The following is a 1,848-nucleotide window of genomic DNA, read 5'->3' on the forward strand; positions in this document are numbered from 1 at the left end:
GAGGCTAAGAGAGGGAAGTAATAGAGAGCAGCAGATTTATGTTCGACAAACATCAGATCAGAATCCAACCTAAGTCCAGAGCTTATGCTCCAAACCACTAGGGTTGAGTGGGCAGAGTCAGGATGTGGCAAGGGGTGGGATGGGAAGGGGGCCACTGCCTCATCAGAGCAGTGCCCATCACTGGCTAGAACGCAGATGCTCTTCGTCTCTGTCTAGCTCCAGGCTGGTCTCTGTGCCCGCCTGTGTTCCTCTGCTCCCCACCTTTGCATACATACACCAGGGGGTCCTCCCCAAAGGATGCTAATTTATTGGCTCAAAACTCTGACTTCCCATTCATTTCATGATTGCAACTGGAGAAATGTGAGTTATGGAGGGTCCTCCAGAGAGACAGCCCAGAAAGACAGAAAGGGAGCTTTAAGAGGGCTCTCAGACTCTCTGGGTCATGATACAGACTCCCAGCATCACCCTACACTCAGGGCATCTGGATGACTGACACAAATTCTCTCTTTCTATGCCCCTCCTCTCCTTATCTCTGTCTGTTTCTCCCTCTCATCTATTGGGTGTTCCTCTCCTACTCCTCCATTTCTATTTCATTCCATTCTTGCCTTCTCTCTAAATGTCTGTTGCCGTGTTGTCTTTCGTCATCTGCTCCTGTCAGTTTTCCTCTCTTCTTATCAGTAGATTTCCATGTTTTTCCTTCTGTGATTCCCTGTTTCTCAATGATTCTCATATTCCCATTTATTTCTCTCTTTATCTCTCCTTCTGTTAACCCATGACCACCTACTAGCCTCTCTTTCTCTGCCTTTAGCCTTGTTTCACAGTCATTGGTTCTCTCTGTCTGTCTCTCTCTGTCTCTCCATCAATGTCTCTTGTTTCCTTTCCCCTCAAGCTCCCAGTCCCGGGATCATGGCAAATCTGAGCCACCCTTCTGAATTTATCCTCTTGGGCTTCTCCCCTCTTGGTGAACTGCAGATCCTGTTCTACGGGCCCTTCTTTGTGCTTTATCTTCTTGCCTTCATAGGAAACATAGTCATCATCGTTGTGATCTTTGTTGACACCCACCTCCACACGCCCATGTACTTCTTCCTGGGCAACTTTTCCCTGCTGGAGATCCTGGTGACCATGACTGCCGTGCCCAGGATGCTCTCTGACTTGCTGACCCCCTACAAGGTCATCTCCTTCACTGGCTGCATGGTCCAGTTCTACTTCTACTTCTCCCTGGGCTCCACCTCCTTCCTCATCCTGTCCAACATGGCCCTGGACCGCTTTGTGGCCATCTGCCATCCCCTGCACTATGGCACTTTGATGAGAGGGGCTGTGTGTGCCCAGCTAGCAGGGGCTGCCTGGGCAACTCCTTTCCTGGCCATGGTGCCCACTGTCCTCTCCCGGGTTCATCTCAGTTATTGCCATGGCAACGTCATTAACCACTTCTTCTGTGACAACGCACCTCTGCTGCAGCTGTCCTGCTCAGACACCAGGCTGCTGGAATCCTGGGACTTTGTGATGGCCTTGGCCTTCGTCCTCAGTTCCTTCCTGGTGACCCTCATCTCCTACGGCTACATCGTGAGCACCGTGCTACATATCCCTTCTGCCCGCGGCCGCCAGAAGGCCTTTTCCACATGCAGCTCTCACCTCACCCTGGTCTTCATTGGCTACAGCAGCACCATCTTCCTCTATGTCCGGCCTGGCAAAGCACACTCTTCGGAGGTCAACAAGACTGTGGCCCTGGTGACGTCCGTCCTCACCCCCTTCCTCAACCCCTTTATCCTCACCCTCCGCAATGAGACATTCAAGGCTGTGCTACGAGGCCAGATGCAGAGGCTGAAAGGCCTTCTCCAGGCATTGTGA

The 1,848-nt window shown here is 51.7% G+C and overlaps 1 protein-coding gene across 1 annotated transcript; it reads left to right on the forward strand.

Moving 5' to 3' along the window:
* Positions 1-260: 260 nt before the first annotated feature.
* LOC102403405 (olfactory receptor 6V1) lies at positions 261-1,848 on the forward strand. The gene has a single exon (XM_006051551.3). It carries the CDS (start codon positions 907-909, stop codon positions 1,846-1,848), a length of 942 nt encoding a protein of 313 aa, XP_006051613.2. The 5' UTR covers positions 261-906.

The sequence above is a fragment of the Bubalus bubalis genome, chromosome 8 (assembly GCF_019923935.1).
Source record: "Bubalus bubalis isolate 160015118507 breed Murrah chromosome 8, NDDB_SH_1, whole genome shotgun sequence".
Classification (NCBI taxonomy): domain Eukaryota; kingdom Metazoa; phylum Chordata; class Mammalia; order Artiodactyla; family Bovidae; genus Bubalus; species Bubalus bubalis.

Bases quoted from the DNA above. Each gene is read 5' to 3' on its own strand.
- LOC102403405 (XM_006051551.3), top strand. From the start codon at position 907: ATGGCAAATCTGAGCCACCCTTCTGAATTTATCCTCTTGGGCTTCTCC.